Source organism: Echinops telfairi, unplaced genomic scaffold (genome assembly GCF_000313985.2).
Source record: "Echinops telfairi isolate 266 unplaced genomic scaffold, ASM31398v2 ScPeMD7_7457;HRSCAF=8495, whole genome shotgun sequence".
NCBI classification, from domain to species: Eukaryota; Metazoa; Chordata; class Mammalia; order Afrosoricida; family Tenrecidae; genus Echinops; species Echinops telfairi.
Genome location: NW_022111357.1, coordinates 45,091,288 through 45,105,096, shown reverse-complemented (window position 1 = coordinate 45,105,096; position 13,809 = coordinate 45,091,288). Strand labels below are relative to the sequence as shown.

At 58.8% G+C, this 13,809-nt stretch overlaps 3 protein-coding genes across 4 annotated transcripts in view; 1 reads left to right on the top strand and 2 right to left on the bottom strand.

The window, feature by feature from the left end:
• Positions 1-1,318, bottom strand: part of COPE (COPI coat complex subunit epsilon) — a 7,899-nt gene extending 6,581 nt beyond the window's left edge. The window contains exon 1 of the mRNA XM_004705245.3: positions 1,155-1,318. Coding sequence (XP_004705302.1) covers positions 1,155-1,277 — 123 coding nt within the window. The 5' untranslated portion in view covers positions 1,278-1,318. The remainder of the gene's footprint in view (positions 1-1,154) is intronic.
• Positions 1,319-1,628: 310 nt separating this feature from the next.
• On the top strand, positions 1,629-7,908 carry DDX49 (DEAD-box helicase 49). The gene is made up of 13 exons (XM_004705244.3): positions 1,629-1,754; positions 2,756-2,879; positions 3,642-3,727; positions 3,821-3,942; positions 4,097-4,284; positions 4,368-4,508; positions 5,665-5,740; positions 5,935-6,011; positions 6,102-6,199; positions 6,784-6,858; positions 7,050-7,138; positions 7,241-7,312; positions 7,390-7,908. The coding sequence occupies exons 1-13, from the start codon at positions 1,640-1,642 to the stop codon at positions 7,570-7,572; spliced, it is 1,446 nt and encodes a 481-aa protein (XP_004705301.1). The 5' UTR covers positions 1,629-1,639; the 3' UTR covers positions 7,573-7,908.
• Positions 7,909-8,446: 538 nt separating this feature from the next.
• The window catches only part of HOMER3 (homer scaffold protein 3), a 14,085-nt gene continuing 8,722 nt past the window's right edge, over positions 8,447-13,809 (bottom strand). For both annotated transcript variants that reach the window (XM_045299016.1, XM_004705519.2), the window contains 6 exons: positions 11,525-11,632; positions 10,612-10,736; positions 10,034-10,190; positions 9,673-9,780; positions 9,503-9,589; positions 8,447-8,850 (listed from right to left, as the gene is read on the bottom strand). In XM_045299016.1, the coding sequence (XP_045154951.1) occupies positions 8,659-8,850; positions 9,503-9,589; positions 9,673-9,780; positions 10,034-10,190; positions 10,612-10,736; positions 11,525-11,632 (777 nt within the window). In that variant the 3' untranslated portion in view covers positions 8,447-8,658. The remainder of the gene's footprint in view (positions 8,851-9,502; positions 9,590-9,672; positions 9,781-10,033; positions 10,191-10,611; positions 10,737-11,524; positions 11,633-13,809) is intronic.

Below are 13,809 nucleotides of genomic sequence, written 5' to 3'. Positions count from 1 at the left end.
GGGTGGGCAAGACCTCTCCCACAGGGCGCAGGGCCACAGGTAGTACCCAGAACACACTGTAATTACACACGGGACGCCTTCTTGTTTATGGTCTTTGGACAAGATGCTGTGGAAGACGGTAAGGCTGCTGTCATGTTCATTCTGCTTTAAAGGCTCAACCTCAAAAATGACAGCAAAGTCCACACTCATTCCAAAAGGCCCTGAGGCTCCCCCTCTTGTCACCTGCCTCACTCGCTGGCTGAGTCCTGCCACACTGAACTACGGACACCCCAACACTGGAACAGCCAAGCAGTGTATCTTCCTGGGTGGCTTGGGTGCTGTCATGGTCCTGGAAGCCTCGTTTCCAGGATTCCAAACACCAGCAGGGTGGGTGTTTCAGTGGGAAAAGCCTGGTGATCCAATGCTGAATATCAGTCAGTGAAAATTATGTGGATCACAATAGACTACCTTCCCACAGGGGTAGGGAGAGATCGGTGCCCCACGTGGGAAAGCCCTCAGAAAGCCGGAACAATGGAATGGACAGCCCAGGGCTGTCTTTTTGTGCTACAAGAATTCAAGCCAACCACCCGGCAGCGAACAATAAGAAACAGCCAAGCTCATCCCTCGTCCCATGGCTTCCTCGGCGCTTTCTCTGCCAACTGTCTCTTCTGCTGGGCTGGGGTTTCCAGGAGGGCTGGGGGTTTGTCTGCTTGTTATTGCTCCGAGTCCAGCAAGGACACATTCGCTGGCCCTTTCCGACCTTCAATGAATGCTTTATTGAATGAACGAAGGAACGCGTGAGCTTTGACAGAAACGGCGAAGCTAGCAGGCAAAACATAATAGGGGAAGCGACTCAGGACGGAGTGCGCATCTGTGAAATACAGTTAAAACACCAGTCCCTCGCCGAGTGTTGTGGGATGTGTGCGGGACACACCAGACGTCTAATGGCCATTATTATTAAAGCAGAGCAAGTATCTCACGCGAATGCACTCAGGGGTGCGGATCTAAGAGCTCGGGGTACACTGTTTCAGCTTTTCATTTAAAAAGATCATCTACTAATTCAGCGCTGCAGTCTAAAGAGGAGCCCTGGCGGGGCGCACGTAGCAATTGAGCGCGGCTACCCGGAAGCGGCCGCCGCCTCCATCCCAAAGGCCCCCGCGCCGGCGCGGCCGCACCTTCACTCGCTGAGCCTCGTTGATGCACTGCTGGTAGCTGCCGATGTAGAAGGCGTTCTTCACGTCGAATAGCTCGTCCACGTCCCCGGAGCCAGTGGCCGGGCCGGGGGCTGGGGGCGCCATGTTGCTGTCGTCCCGCCCGCTGCTCTTTCCGGAGGGACACGTAGGCCCGAAGCAGGAGCACGCCGGGAAATGGAGTTTATTCTTGCCGAGTGACCGGAAGGAGACCGACAGGAAAGCTCACGTACGTACGGGCACAGGGGCAGGGTAGCAAGGGGGCGTGTCTCGCCGTGCATCCTGGGAGTCGTAGTTTAATCCCGTCTGCGAGCCAATAGGATTGAAGGGAGGCCACAGTAGCGTCGCCTGCACTCCGCGGGGAAGGTGGGACCACACGGGAGGCAGGACCAATGAACGGAGAGCTTTCGAAACGTCATCAGCGCGCGCCGGAAGCACGGCTCCCACACGCCCGGTGGCTGGCGGCGACGATGGCTAGCTTTGCGGAGCTCGGGCTGTCTTCGTGGCTCATGGAACAATGTCGGCAGCTGGGTTTGAAGCAGCCTACGCCCGTCCAGCTCGGCTGCATTCCTGCCATCTTGGAGGGTGAGTGTGCCGGCCGCTTTCCCAGGAGGCGGTCCCGTGTCCCCTTCTCGCAGCCTTAGCCCGTGCCGCTCCCGCGAGGGGAGGGGCAGCCCTGGACTCCTGGGCTGGAGGGCCTCCTGGGGGCCCGAGGCCGACAGGGTGAAGCTGGCTGTGTGGCTGAGTAGCTGTGAGTTGGCAGACACATGACTTAAGGATGGGATGATGCACGGCGAAACGATGGTATCGTGGAAAGTCATCTGGTATGACTCTCGCCTCTCTTTTTATAAACGAGGAGTTTAAAGCTGTCAAAGTTGGTAATAAATCCAGTGCTTAGTGATCCTGTGTCTGCCCTTCTCTCCGCTTTTCTGGCTCAACCCCATTTTGCCGTTAGAAATGTTCAGAGGTGTCAGCAGCCTCCCACCTCCAGAGCTGGCTTTTTATTTAGTAACCAGCTAAACGGTACTGATCGGTGTTTGATTTGGGGGACATCGTGGAGACCAAATAGATCTGACAAGTTTAAGGATTAAAGGGGGCGGGGGGAGAAAGAAAGGATAATAAATTCAGAATGTGGGTTGGAAAAGGGAGTCTGAAGGAGGTGTTGGTTAGCAGTGTGGTGGTCTCCACTGGACGTGGCTTCCACTCCCGTCTTGGGGAAAGCCTCAAGACTCAGTGTCCCACTCTATTAAGTGAGGACACAACAGCCCCTCACTGGTCACGTTCTCACCAGTGTGGCCTGTATGCAAATACATAGGCCAGGAGCTGCTCATTAAGGTTCAGGCTGTGGCGTTGACTGACTCGTGGGCATCAGAGTAGAGCAGGGCTCCAGGGATGGTCAGTGGATGCTTTTTCAGATGTAGATCACTAGGTCTGTCTTCTGGGGTGCCTCAGGGTGCCTTTGGTTAGCAGTTGAGCATGTTCATCTTCGGCATCACCCAGGGACTTCCATTCATGTGAGCTATTTGTGCCTGATGGGACCATTTGTCAGCCCCTGGAGGTGTTGATGCTGGTCTGTCCTCCGCTAGGTCGGGACTGCCTGGGCTGTGCCAAAACCGGCAGTGGCAAGACAGCAGCGTTTGTCCTGCCCATCCTGCAGAAGCTGTCTGAGGATCCCTACGGCATCTTTTGCCTGGTCCTGACGCCCACCAGGTAGGACCCCTGAGTGCCATAAACCAGCATGTTCTTTTGGGACTGTACCTGTGCCATGTGTGAAATGGGGACAGACACCACGGCTGCCTGTTCAGAATGCTGCAGAAAGACCGACCTGGTGTGTGGGGAGGACTCAGTGGAGGCTAGGTCAGGGTGAGCGCTGGCCAGGCGGGGCTGGGCCCAGTCTCAGAGCCCTGGGAGAGCCTAAGGCCTTGGCAGACAAGTATAACCATCAGCAAACTGAGAGGTAAGTTGTGTAATAGGCCTGACTAATGGGGTGTCTTTAAGTTTAACTGGAGAGAGAAGATAAGGAAGGCTTCAGAAAGGGGCGGGTGGGGGGGGGGACCTTGATAGATGACAAGAGCTGACCAAAGGACAAGTGTGGGGAACGGCCTTCCGGAACAGGGAGCTGCCAGGCTGAAAGCAGGGAGGAACAGAGTTGGTTCTGACAGCATGTGGGCAGAAGGAAGGATGGGGACCTGGATGGGCTTGCTGGGCTGTGGGGAGAGAGAGGAGGGACCAACCCTGCTCAGGTCTCCGGTTTGGGTGACCAGGTGGCAAGGCCATTGCTGAGAAAAGGACATGGTACGGATTTGGCTAAGACTGGCAGGAGGGGCCATAGGATGGGGACGGACTCCATACATTCAGCTCAGGTCACAGGGAGACCTAGGTGGGAGACCAGGGGCTCTGGGGGGGGGTGCCCTGTGGTAGCAGTCAGACAAGACCCCCCTCCTGACTTGGCCCACCCTCTGCCAACCACAGGGAGCTGGCCTACCAGATCGCTGAGCAGTTCCGGGTCCTGGGCAAGCCTCTGGGCTTGAAAGACTGTATCATTGTCGGCGGCATGGGTATGGCGAGGCCAGGGAGGCTCTGGGGCGTAGGACCCTGCAGTTCCTCCTCCACCCAGATTCGTACCTAACTACCTCACACCCCCCAACCAGACATGGTGGCTCAGGCGCTGGAGCTCTCTCGGAAGCCACATGTGGTCATTGCCACACCGGGACGCCTGGCCGACCACCTGCGCAGCTCCAACACCTTCAGCATCAAGAAGATCCGCTTCCTGGTGAGTCAGCCCCACCCCCCTGGGGCCTGGGGGCAGCTAAGACCCTGTAGAACATGGGGCAGCTCCAGGCGGGGGCTAGGCAGGAAGGGAGGCTGGGAAGACGAGTGTGAGCCGGGTGGGTGGGCCCGGCCAGGCCTCACCAGCCTCTGCGCAGGTGCTGGATGAGGCGGACCGGCTGCTGGAACAAGGCTGCACGGACTTCACCGCAGACCTGGAGGCCATCCTGGGGGCGGTGCCGGCGCGCAGGCAGACCCTGCTGTTCAGCGCCACGCTGACGGACACACTACGCGAGTTGCAGGGCCTTGCCACCAACCAGCCCTTCTTTTGGGAGGCCCAGGCTCCGTGAGTGCCAGCTGCCGGGGTGGGGGCATGGCCAGTCCCCTCGAAGGACATGAGACCGATGCTGGTGCCCCCGGTGCCCCCAGGGTTCGCACAGTGGAGCAGCTGGACCAGCGCTATCTGCTGGTCCCCGAGAAGGTGAAGGACGCCTACCTGGTGCACCTGATCCAGGGCTTCCAGGATGAGCATGAGGACTGGTCCATCATCATCTTCACCAATACCTGCAAGTGAGTGTGCCTGACCTCCAGGATGACCCCGTGGCTTGCCCCACCCAAGCAGCTGCCTGCCCCTGCAGGCCCTCGGGGCTTCGCTGAGGTCACTGCCCGATGAGCCCACCCAGCCGCTGACCAAGAGGTGGGAGTTCTGAGGTCACTCGAAGGTCACTTGAAAGCCTAGTGATCTGCTTCTGAAAGATCCAAAAACCCAGCTCACTGCCAGCGAGTCGACATTGACTCAGAGCGACTAGATAGGACAGGGCGGCACTGCCCCATGGGTCTCTGACTGCCACTCTATCCGGGAATAGAAAGCGTGGTCTTTCTCCCAAGGTGTGACGGGGGTCTCCAACAGCTGACCCCGCAGTGAGCAGCCCTGCCTGTAATCCCTTCACTACCGAGGCTCCTTCTAAAAGGTCAGGCACTTGGAAACCCTGCGGGGCCTGGCTCCATTCTGACCCCGGGGCTTGCCCCGTGTCACATGGACTTGGCAGCAGCTGGTCAGTTTTGGTTTGTTGCCCTGGCTCCTGTGGCTCCCCCCTGAACCACGAGGGCTGGGCCGTCAGCCATCTGAGGAACCCTGCAGGTGTCAACTGCCTTGCTCGGCCCCCCAGGCCTATCTCCAGTGTGGCTGAGAGCCTGTGGACATTGGCCCCCACACCCAGGGCTATACTGTCACCCTGTTGTCCTCATGTCATAGGAGGACCACCCTCCCATCAGACCCTTAATTCGGTGCTGACCTGGGGTGGGGGAACTTGTCAAGAATCTGAAAGTTAAGGGAAAAGAAATCTTCAGGCTATTTCTGAGCCAGACAGGAGGGCAGAGGTCAGATGGGCCGTGCCATACTGGGTAACTCTCCATGTGGCTATATCCCTCTTAAGATGCTGCTTCCAAGGTGTATCAGTTCCTCAGAACGGAGAAGTCTGGGTGTAAATCAGCTGTCGGGCACGGCGGGATCCAGCAACCTGCAGGGGATTCCCATTGAAGATTCTCCTTTTGCCCTGCCTTCCTGACCCACAACCCCAGCCGAGCTTGCATCCCAGTCAGCAGTGGTCCCAGGATAGCTCCAACCTATCCGAGATCGGGGGCAGGGTTAGCAAAGAGGCTTCTCCGGTGGGTAGGTCTGTGGGGATGGATGGGAAAGGCCGACCAGAACCTTCCTCCCCACCAGGACCTGCCAGATCCTGTGCATGATGCTGCGCAAGTTCAACTTCCCCACGGTGGCGCTGCACTCGATGATGAAACAGGTGCGGTGCCGGGCTGGGGCGCTCTTCCACCTCCCAGTCTGGGTCTCCTGCCATCTGCTGCACCTTGGTCCTAGCGCCTGCCTTCTTGTGATCCCCACGTGGGCAGACCGTCCTGCCCCTGCGTGGTCCTCACCCAGGATTTGCCCACGTGTGACTGAGGAGCTCCCTGACTTGCTCTCCCTGCCCTGCTGCAGAAAGAACGCTTTGCTGCTCTAGCCAAGTTCAAGTCCAGTATCTACCGGATCCTGATCGCAACGGACGTGGCATCTCGGTGAGTGGTCTGTGGGCTGGCTCCACCCCTCTCCAAGCCCTGGCTTCCAGCTCCCCACTGGGCACTGAGCTGCCCTGTCTCTTCCTCCAGGGGCCTGGACATCCCCACCGTGCAGGTGGTCATCAACCACAACACCCCGGGGTTGCCCAAGATCTACATCCATCGAGTGGGCCGCACAGCCCGGGCAGGTAAGACTCTGGCCCCATCTTATCCCCGCTTATTGCCCATCGCGGCTGTGAGTGGATTTCTGTGCCCCAGCCCGTAGGATGCTGCCACACATGTCCCCAAATGCCACTCTACAATGCCATTGAGGTACCCCCACCCCATGTTATTCTGTCTGCTATTCAGCCTACTGGGGAGGGTGTCCCTGGAGATCCCCTCACCCCAAAGCCTCAAGAAGGTCTGAGTTTGGGGGTGGCGAAGGGCAGAGCCCCCTAGGGCTGTTTCAAGAGTCACACAGTTGAACCCCATAAAATCGTTCTTCAGCTGTCAGTGCCAACGGGAGTCGGGGGTTACCACCACCGAGTGGGTGTAAACTCTGAGCATGGGGTTCCAGATGAGGCTCCGGGGCTAAATGCTAATGTAGCTGCAGCTGGGTGCCCAGGCTGCAGGGCCAAGAAGGCACATTTGGGTGGTCACTGGGCTGCCTGCAGAGCCCCACCCGGAGGCCCAGCCAACAGGGACCCCTGACTCTAGACTTGGGCCCTGGCCCTCTGCTGCCCATGTTTCAGTCCAGGCACATAGCAGGTGACTGACTGCGGTGCCTCCACAGGGCGGCAGGGCATGGCCATCACACTGGTGACCCAGTACGACATCCATCTGGTCCACGCCATCGAGGAGCAGATCAGTGAGTTACAGCTGTTGGTGGGCTGGTAGCCGGGCCATCTCGCTGGGCCTCTCCCCATGGGCTGCTGTGACCCCGTCCCTTACCCATCCTCTGCCTGATGGCCCCCCCGAGGCCTCACCACTACTGTACACCTTGTATGCCCCACCACACGGGGAGCTCACTCCCACTGTGGTCCCGCCCCTGCCCTCCAGAGAAGAAGTTGGACGAGTTCTCAGTGGAGGAGGCAGAGGTGCTGCAGATCCTCACGCAGGTCAACGTGGTGCGGCGGGAATGTGAGATTGTGAGTTGGGGTGGAGTTGGGGTGGGGATGGCGAGCTGCTCCCTGGAAGTGGGCCCCTGTGACCATCCTGCCCCTACCCCACCCCACCCCACTCCCCCGTAGAAATTGGAGGCGACCAACTTTGACGAGAAAAAGGAAATCAACAAGCGGAAACAGCTGATCCTGGAGGGGAAGGTGAGACCTGCTGGAGGGCGGGGCCAGGGCTCTGGGCAGGTACCCCACTCACCACCATTTCTGGCCCCCGCTTGCAGGACCCTGACCTGGAGGCCAAGCGTAAGGCCGAGCTGGCCAAGATCAAACAGAAGAACAGGCGCTTCAAGGAGAAGGTGGAGCAGACACTGCACCGGCAGAAGGCTGGCCGGGGGCCAAAGGGGCGCCCTTCCAGGGCCCAGCCAGGGTCACACACTGCCTCGAATACCCAGGGCCAGGCCTGAGGCCACCGAGGCTCCTGCCCACTCAGGGCCCACTGGGACTCTATCCTTGAGCCAAGGGTCTGAGGGGCTTGTTGAGGCACCCAGACCTGTTTCCTCTGGGCACAGCTGTCCCCCAAGTCTGCCTGGAAGCCCATGCCTCTGTCCCTCAGCCCCTGACTAAGCCACAGCTCTGAGATCGGAGCCAGCTCCACACATCATAGCCCTTTGGCCTTGGATTCTCCCTGTCTCGGGGGATCATGGGAGAGTTCACCTCATTTCAATGGGGAGGGCACTCGTGAGCCTCCAGTGTAACATGTCACATGGAGGTGCTCAATAAATGTGCCTTTTGCCATCTTGGCTTGGACTCTGAGTCTGGGCACAGGGAGGAGAGAGTGGTCACCTGCACATTTCAAGTCCCCAGAATCTCCCCACTACCACTGTCTTCTCGCTGTTTACCTGGCCCAGGTCGGCAGATAGACGGTCTTGCTGCCAGATCCAGCCAGTGATGCCCCCCTTCCTCCACCCCCTGGGTGTCCTGATCTGACAGGTCACCCCGAGAACCAGCCGGTGCCCACTGGACACAGCCATATCCTCCACTTCCGTGCCTGCCCACCTGATGCACCTGGGGCTTGTGGCATATGCATACCAACCTATCCTGACAAGAAGCCTGCAGCTTCGCGAGGCTGCCATCCCCTCAGCCTGCATGGACAGCAGTCAAGGCCAAACGGTCTGACAGCCAAGGCCTGAGCCCAACAGGACAGACACCCAGCCATGGAAGTCCCCAAGCTTCCTCCTTGCCACAGGGGGGCTGGCTGAGCACCACAAGTATACCTTGGGTCTGGGGACAGGGGCGGCGACAACAGTTAGGTCTCCACACACCACACAGACACTTGTGTCCACACTTGGAAATGTAATCAGAGTGCCGATGTGCACCCCAGGATTCTAGAAACTACACGAGAAGCTCAGAGACACCCTGGTGGGAGCAGTAAGGGCCAAACTGGGACCCTGCCCTAGTTCCTGCCAAGGCAGTCGGGCCCTGACTCTGCCAGACCACACCCTGGGCATCTCTCCATTCAGAACCAGCCCCGCTGGCCCCCAGCAGCCAGCTCAGGATGTGCCCTCCGCCAGGCGAGCCAGGCCCTCCCGCAGCTCGCTCAGCTCAAACAGCTTGACGTCTAGCAGCTGCGTGGCCCGCGCCACCTCAGCCCTGGCCCGCTCCCGCTCTGCCCGGGCCTCCTCCAGGCTGTGCTCCGACACTCGAAGCTGGTGTTCCAGCTCAGAATTCCGGCTCTCCAGGTCCTGCAAGGAGAGGGCAGGCAGTGGGGCCTCTACCCCAACCTCCATTCCCCTCCCCCTTGGCTCCTCTGGAGTCTGCCTCCTTGGCCTGCTGGTTTCTGGACTGTGCAACTTGGGTCCACCCCAGGGCTTTTGCAAATATTGTTCTGTCCGCCCAAGAGACAACAGCAGGATTTCCTTAACCTCTCCTCCCCAGGATCTGTTGAGGAACACCCAACCTTTGATTCTCCACATGCAAGGCTCACAGATGTACCCCTAAATGGTTCTTGAGTGAAAGTTTGACCCAAAGCCAGGCCATCCAGGTGTTGTCTGCCCTCAGCTTATGATAACTCCCCGGGGGTTTCCAATGACTAACCAGTGGTTCAAACCCATCAGCCACACCACAGAGGAGAGGAGGCTGTCTGCTCCCATGAACCTTTAGTCTCAGAAACATGGGGTCATGAATTCGAATCAGCTCAATGGCAGTGGTGGGATCTTTCTGGAAGTAGACTAACGGGTCTTTTGGGGGTAGATTCAAACCTCCAACCTTGGGGTGGGTACTCAAGTACAAACTGCTTGTGCCACGTGGGCTCTTCAGGCCTGTTCCACGGCTTGGGCTGGAGACGGAATTTCAGGGGGGTCACCCACCCACCTCCACCTGCCGTGGCTCACACACCTGCACCTTCTGCTGGGTCTCTTCACGCTCCCCTATGTCCGGGGTCTCCCGGGATCCCCCTGTCTGGCTCTTGAGTGTCTGGATCTCCTAGAGGGGAGGGGTCACCAGGTTGGCTCTGGTTCTGGCTCCTGGGAAGGAGGTTAGGGAAGGCAAAGCAGGCGGGCACACACCTGGTCCCTGGTTTGTACCAATGCCTCCAGCTGCTCCAGGGACTGGCGCCGTTCCTTCTCGCCAGCCTCAGGAGGCTCCGATGTTGCCTGGCTCTCTAGCTCGGCCACCTGTGCAGGACAGAGTTGAGCTCCCACAGCCCACTCCTCCACCCCCTGACCCAGGGTACCCGCCCTGGTTGGGGCCACCCCAGCCCGCACCTCTATGCACTCGGAGAGGGGTCTGACCAACGCTTTGGGGTGTGGGGTGTGGTCTCAAATCCATCTAATAGAGACTGAGGTCAGAGGACAGGTCCGGCCAGCCCTCAAGTCCAGCCCAGCGGGCGCGCCGTGAGAGGGTGTCTGGGAAGGTCGACGCCCTCACCCGCTGCCGCAGCCGCTCAGCCTCCACCCGCTGGGCCTCCAGCTGCTGCCTCCACTGCGCGGCCGCTGCGTTGGCCTCCCGCAGGGCGCCCGCCAACTTGTTGTTGCTGTCCTGCAGCGCGAAGAACTCGGCCTCCCACTGCACCTCGCCCACCGAGCTGGGGTGGCACAGAAGGGGGTCAGCGGAGGCAGGGTCCTGGGGGAACTGGACCGCAGGTTGCCTAGCTACACTGATGGAGGCGGGCAGAAGCCGGAGGGGGATAGGGGGAGGCTGAGATCAGGGGCGTGGCTTTGGCGGAGACAGAGACCCAGGGGAGCGAGGTGCCGAGACGTTCAGCCCACGTAGGCGTGGACTGGACAGGGCTGTGGCCACAGCTGGAGACTGTCGGACGCGGGAACGGAGCCCGGAGCCAGCTCCTCCCACCGCCCAGGCCACGCCCTCAGCCTGCGACTCCCTCCCCTTTACTCCGCCCGGGCCCCGCCCCTTACGCGCTCGGAACCGCTGCGTTTAGGTTAGCCACGCCCACCGCCGGCCCTCCGGCCCGCCCCTTCTCGAAGTCCCGCCCACAGGCCCCTCACCCCTCCGACAGCATCTTCTTGAGCCGCTCGCGCTCCGCGGGCCCCGGGGCGTCCGCGCTCTGGCTGCGGAACAGTTTCTCGTCGCTGGGGGGGCCGTTGGCACTAACGAGGGGGCTCGGCGGCACCTGCGGGAAGGAACAGGCTGGGTGGTGACTTTAAGCTGATCAAGGCTGGACTAAAGGGGATCCGGGCTATGCTAGTGGGGTCCTTACTGACAGGTCAGGAGACTCAAATGGAGGTGTGGGCCCTGGTTCTCCGCCGCCCCATGGGGCCACGCCCCATGCTTTCCAGGGACCCTGGGCCAGATCCAGGGCTCTGCTGCCCCCTGACTAGTCTACCAACTCCCTGAGGGAAACTCAAGAGTCCCTCTCAATCCATTGATAAGGCCACAATCTGCAACCTCCGCTGTCCTACCCCACGTGAAGCCCTCACAAGCTGAATCCACACTTGACCAGCGCACCTCCCTCCCAGATCACAAACTCCCTGAGGACAGGGTCCAGCCTGTATTTTAACCCTGCACCCCCACAGACACCGCCACACTCCCATGCCCAGCCCTGGCCTACAGTTTGATCAATGAGACATCCGGAGGCTCGGGTCATTGCTCTGTACCCTCCTCAGCCTTTTCAACGGGCAGTTGCAATTCTGTTGAACAACTTGATTGCCCAGGTCCAGAGCACAATCTGAGCTAGTTTCTGTCGCTCGTAGCTGCTGCAGGCCCTCCTTGACCGCAGGCGCGGCTAGACCACTGCTCCTGTGACACCCTCGCCACCGGCCCGGCCCCTGCCCCACCTCTAGTTTTGTATCATCTGTGTGTAATGGCTCCTGAACACTGTTGGGTCTCCCACCTATTGAAGCACCCATGTGGCTTCAGGCCCATGACTCAGGGGCATCTGGACAGGGTGCAGGTACTGACCTGGTGGGAGGCAAGCCCCAGGGCTGGGCTGGTGAGCTCCCCGCCATCCTGAGACTTCTCTCGGGCAAGTCTAGCTGCTTCCTTCACCTCCTGGAACTTCTCTGCAAACTGAAGGGGGAGGGGGGCGAGGGCGGGGGCAGGCAGAATGACAGACAGTCAATCGACAGTGCTCAATCTCCTCCCTCACTCACTGCCGCGCCAGGCCGCCCCCCCCACACACACAGGGTCAGCTCCATCACTCTGGCGATGAGCTTACCAACTGTGCCCCACCTATAAAATTGGAAGTGGGAAGACTTGGAAATGGATATCACAAGGACAGGGTGGGGGTCGTGGCAGGGTGCTCCTTCCAGTTCGTGCCGGTGCACAGCGACCCTGGCGGTCAGAGTAGAACAGCTCCCTGGGGTTTCCGAGACTGTAAATGTGTACACGAGCAGTCTGCCTCATCTTTCTCCCAAGGGGTAGCTGGTGTGTTTGAACTGCTGACTTTGTAGTTAGCAGCCAAACAACTGGGACCCCGGCACCTTCAGGGCTCCTGCATCCCACCCACTACCATCAGTCCATTCAAATTCATGGAGGTCCGTAGGACAGAGTAGGACTGCCCCTGTGGGCTTCTGAGGCTGCCTAGCTTTGTCGAACCAGGAAGCCTCCTCTTTCTCTTGGGGAGTAAGTGGCTGGCGCGTTCAAATTGCTGACCATGCGGTTACCGGTTCAGTGAGTTACCTGCTGTGCCACGGGGGCTCCTTGGGTTCCCACATAGGTGGCATGAAATGCATTGAAGCATCTACCTGGGGAAGAGCCTCCTGATCAGGTTTATTTCAGTGAGAGCCTCCGTTGGTTGCTAATTTGACCTTAACACTCGGGACACTTGTTCCTATCCCTTTATCACTCAAAGGGGGTCCCCGAGAGGCATAAAAGCGAATAAAGCATTTGGCTGCTAACCAAAAGGTTGAGGTACCTTGGAAGACACACAGGTGTCTCCGTGAGTCAGAAGACAACTGAGGGTCCCCAGTTTACAACAACGAGCAAATCTTCCAAGAAGCTGGGCTAGAAGTGGAAGAACGCAGCCTCAAGATGGTGAGGAGACTCATTAGCAACCTGCGAGATGCAGATGACACCAATTTGCTTGCTCAGTGGGGGGGACTTGAAGCGCTTGCTTCACCAGAGACGCAAGTGGACCAAGAGGTAACCTCGTGATAAATGGAGAAAAGACTGACATCGTCAAGGATTTCGTCTTGCTCAGATCCCCAATCGGTGCTTGTGGAAGCAGCAGTCGAGAGATCAAGTGGCACATTTCATCGGGTAAATCTGCTGCACCTCATTACAGGGCTGAAAAGCAAGGCTGTTATTTTGATAACTAAGACACACCTGACCCAATCGCCTTATATGAACTGTGAACATTGGACATTGAATAAGGAAGACCAGAGAATGCGTGCCTTTGAACTGTGGGACGGGCAAAGAAGATGGAGAGTCCCACGGGCTGCCCAACGGACGAACAGGCTGGTCTTGGTAGACGTACAGCTCGAATGCTCCTTAGAGCAAGCATGGCTCGACGTCATCTCACGTACTTTGGACGTGCCATTAGGAGAGGCCAGTCCCCGGAGAAGGACATCGTGGTCAAGTAGAGGGTCAGCAAAAAGAGAACGCCCGTAATGAGATGGATGGACACGGTGGCTGCAACAATGGGCTCAAGCCTGGGACCAATTGTGAGGACGGCGCGGGACCAGGCAGTGCTTTGTCCTGTTCTGCACAGGAACCCCCTGAGTCGGAGGCAGTACCTACCAACAACAGGTGGCAACAGAGAGGCAGGCTCGGAGCTCCAAAATCACGCAGCTTTCCCAGTCTTCCTAGTACGGATGCTTAGGTTTGCGACACTGTGTGGTCAGCAGCTGCACGTTGCTAGTGACCCCAAGTATCCAAACGCACCGTCATCGAGGTAATTCTGACTCACGGCGGCCTTAGAGGAGCGAGTGGAACTGTCCCTGAGGGTTTCTGAGATCAGAAACCTTTCTGGGAGTAACTTTTTACAGGATTTCCATGAGTCAAAATGGACCTGGGTGGAAATGAGTTTATGGGAGTAGAAAGCCTTCTCTTTCCGCCGAGGAGGGGCTGGCGGTTCCAAGCGGCCCAGCTCACACCCACGATGCCACCTGGGCTCCAGTTATTGCTGTTGGAGGCCATCAGTGGTTCTGATCCACAGAGACCCTGTGGACCGGCTCCAGGTAGGGTAGATTAATTAATAGAGTTGCAAACGGGGCAGCTTTTCAGCCGGGAGCAGGACCCATCAT

What these genes read in the sequence shown, in the direction of transcription:
- DDX49 (XM_004705244.3), top strand. Translation starts at nt 1,640, where the DNA reads ATGGCTAGCTTTGCGGAGCTCGGGCTGTCTTCGTGGCTCATGGAACAA. An exon ending in TGCACTCGATGATGAAACAG is followed by an intron (nt 5,741 to 5,934) that starts GTGCGGTGCCGG and finishes GCCCTGCTGCAG; the next exon opens with AAAGAACGCTTTGCTGCTCT. An exon ending in GCAACGGACGTGGCATCTCG is followed by an intron (nt 6,012 to 6,101) that starts GTGAGTGGTCTG and finishes CTCTTCCTCCAG; the next exon opens with GGGCCTGGACATCCCCACCG.